General features: G+C 55.5%; 1 protein-coding gene across 1 annotated transcript in view; it reads left to right on the forward strand.

The window, feature by feature from the left end:
• LOC144223230 (protein tweety homolog 2-like) overlaps positions 1–3,432 on the forward strand; it is a 15,003-nt gene extending 11,571 nt beyond the window's left edge. The window contains exon 10 of the mRNA XM_077753950.1: positions 2,139–3,432. Within this exon, the coding sequence (XP_077610076.1) occupies positions 2,139–2,219 (81 nt within the window). The 3' untranslated portion in view covers positions 2,220–3,432. The remainder of the gene's footprint in view (positions 1–2,138) is intronic.
• Positions 3,433–3,438: the final 6 nt, after the last annotated feature.

Raw genomic sequence — 3,438 nt, forward strand, 5'->3', positions numbered from 1 at the left:
GTGATAGTGACCTAGACAGTCCGAAGGTACAGGGTACAGCCCGTTCCACTGGCTGGAAGCGCGCCTTTCCCCAGGCTCCACCTTCCCCCCTTCCCTCTCAGGTACCCTGTCCTAGACTTGATGGACAAAAATGACCCAGGCAATTGTGGAAAATACCAATCCCAGGACTTCAGTCTAGACTCACTGACATACACTGTCCAGGGAAGGCGCCTGGGAAGTTCTAAGTGTCTCAGGCAGCCAGGTGATCCTTATCAAGGAAGTTAGGGAAACAGTGCTTGGAGAAAGAGATGGTCAGACTCGAGTGTGCATCAGAATCTCCCAGAGGGCATGTTGCAACACAGGGTCCTGGGCCTGTTGTTTTGTTTTTTTTTTTAATGTATACTTTTGAAAGGAAGAGAGAGCAGGGGAAGGGCGAAGAAAGGGGGACAGAGGATCCAAAGCAGGCTCTGTGCCAACAGCAGAGAGCCCGATGCAGGGCTCGAACTCAGGAACCGTAAGATCATGACCCAAGCCGAAGTCGGACGCCTAACCTACTGAGCCACCCAGGCGGCCCCATCCTGGGCCCAGCCTGGTTCTGATTCGGGACATCTGCAGTGGAGCCCCGGGGACTGGCATTTCTAACATGTCCATGGGTAAAGCTGGGGCTGCAGGTTGGGGAAGCTGCCGCGGTCTGATGCAGGCTTCTTCCCCCACACTGCTGACCACCTGGGTCCTTCTGTGGTGGGCGGCTGTCCTGGGTGCTGTAGGATTTTTACCTCCATCCCTGGTCTCTCCCTACCCCCACCCCGAGTTGTGATGACCAGAAATGCCTTCAGGCATTTCCAGATATCTCTGGGGGACAGAAACCGCCCCTGGTTAAAAACTGCTTGGTTAAAGAGCATCAGCACCCATCCCCCCCATCCCTGAGCCCCCACCGGCTAGAAGCACGTGCTCCCCCTCTGGTGTGAACAGCCTGGACCTGAACCCCCACAACCTCCCTGGGGCCAGAGACGCTCAGGACTCTGCTGACCCCTGCTGCCCCAAGTCCACAGACCAGCAGCATCTGGAGCTTGTTGGAAATGGAGAATCTCAGGTCCCGGGATGTGGAATGTGACCACGTGGGAAGCCCTTGCTCCCTGCTTCAGAGCAGTCGCCAACTAACATCTGTTGAACGTGCCCTTTGTGTTAGCTCACTGCTTCTCTCATGTGGCTGCATTTGGAAGAGCTTTTTAAATAATGCTGATGGTGCAGGGCGCCTGGGTGGCTCAATCGGCAAAGAGTCCGACTTTACCTCAGGTTGTGATCTCACAGTTTGTGGGTTTGAACCCCGCGTCGGGCTCTGTGCTGACAGCTCAGAGCCTGGAGCCTGCCTCCAATTCTGTGTCTCCCTCTCTCTCTGGCCCTTCCCCTGCTTGTACTCACTCTCTCACTCTCGCTCTCTCACTCTCAAATAAATTAACTTAAAAAAAAAAGTGCTGGTGGCACTTTAAGGTGCTTCATTTTATGTTATGTAGGTTTTATCTCAATAAAAAAAATACTGGTGGGCGTGGCCCGAGCATGAGGAACTTTTGGGCTCCCAGGTGTTTGTGACATGCAGCCAAGTGTGAGAAGCGCCTTGTGAGGTGTCTGGCCTGTTTTATGGCATTTCATTCTTGCACGGTTACTGCCAGTGCTCGTAGGTCCCTGATTGCAGATATTGAAACTGAGGCTTGCAGAGGTTGGAAAACCTCAGCCAAGGTCATGAGTAAAATGCGTCACTGGGATTTGAACCTGGGTCTCTGAATCTCAGGGCCTGTGCCCCCAGCCTACTCACGAGGCAGGCTTCCCAGTGCCTTGGTGCACCCTGACACTGTCCCCTGTGGCGGTGCTGTGTCCTGGAGTGGACGTGGCAGCCATTGCAGAGGGAGGGTGGCTGGTCTGTGTGCACATCTCACATCTGATGCTGGGAGCCGGACGTCCTGATGGCCCCGGGACTGGAAACACGGCCAGCAGGGAAGCCCGCCCGAGCCACGCTGGTGTCCTCCAGTCCCCTCGATGCCTGCGATCAAGACTGGCGCGGCTCCCGCTCCCTGAGAAGCCCCCGCACCTCGGCCAGTACAGTGTCTGGTTGTGACAGGCAACCGTGTTCTGACTCGTCCCCTCCCCCCTCTCTCCCACAGTATTCCCCCAGCATGAGGGCCACCTACCTGTCCGTGGCGGATGAGCACCTGAGGCACTACGGGAACGAGTTTCCAGCCTAACACACATTCTGCACAGGTTCCTGCCTCCTTGATCTGTTTTGGTTTTTAATTGATGGCAGCGCAAGCATTTCTTCGATAGAAACCAAAGGCGTCTGGAGACTGGACGCAGGACCACGGGATTGGCAGGCCCCTGAGGCTGCAGAGGGGCAGCAGCGATTCGGGGAGGGTCAGCCTGGGCTCAGCTGCGATGCCTGGGCCTTTGAAGACCCGTGACTTGGGCCAGCCCCTCCTTCCTCTGGCCTCCTGTCCACACTGGAAACGCCCACAGGTGCTTGGCTGAGTCCAGGCATGGAGCCTGGTCCTGCTCACCCCCACATCCCCCCCGCGCCAGGTGGGGAGTGGCCGTAAGGAGGGTCAGGCGTCACCACCTGAGTGCTGTGTGTTCTCCTAGGTCTCATTGCCAGGACCGTGCCTCCTGCTAACACGGCCGGAAGTCCGGGTGACCACCCTGAGTCCCTCTGCCCTCTCGGCTGTGTGGCTGATGGGCAGCATTTTCCTGCGGGTAAAAGTGGAAGAGCTGATCAGGAGATGCCTTTAGGGGAGGCGATGTCCCTGATGAGACAAGACACTGTCCAAATCAGTGCCCCGGAGCCACCAGACGGACTCTCCCTGGACCACAGAGGGAAGGTGTTGGAGAGGCTGTGTGGTGGGTGGTCCCAGGACTGGGGGCCACAGCTTCACCCCTGGTCAGCTTCCATGGTGAGAGCTGGTGCGAGTGTGGGTTAACGGCAGCCACACTCTGTCCCTCCCTTGTCCCTCCCTTCCAGAAGCGATGCTGTGAGTTTGTTCCCTGCAGATAGGGACAGTCTCAGGTATTAATAGACACTTTGAAAGCGACATTAACTCTTTTTTTTTCCCCCAGTGTTTTAAATATTTTCATTATCCAAAGAATTGAAGCTCATAGCACATCCGGTTTTTACAATAGACTTGGGACTCATTCCTTACTCCTGGCTCCAGTTCTTTAAGCATCTGGAGAGAGGGACGGAGGGAGGGAGGGTTTTTAAACAAAGTACAGATCAGTGAGACGTGCTGTCCCAAGCTGCTGCTTCATGGGGATGTAGGTTCAATCCCACTCAGGGAGGAGGCCCTTTAAGACAGGAAGGAAGTGAAGGGAGACAGCTGAACAGAGTCCCCTGTTCCGGGGAATGCCCCTCACTTTTGTCTTCGAGCAAGTTCGTGGTAAAAGGTTTTAGAAAAATGAGATGATTATGTCTTCTTG

Source organism: Crocuta crocuta, unplaced genomic scaffold, assembly GCF_008692635.1.
Source record: "Crocuta crocuta isolate KB4526 unplaced genomic scaffold, BGI_CrCroc_1.0 scaffold50, whole genome shotgun sequence".
NCBI lineage: Eukaryota > Metazoa > Chordata > Mammalia > Carnivora > Hyaenidae > Crocuta > Crocuta crocuta.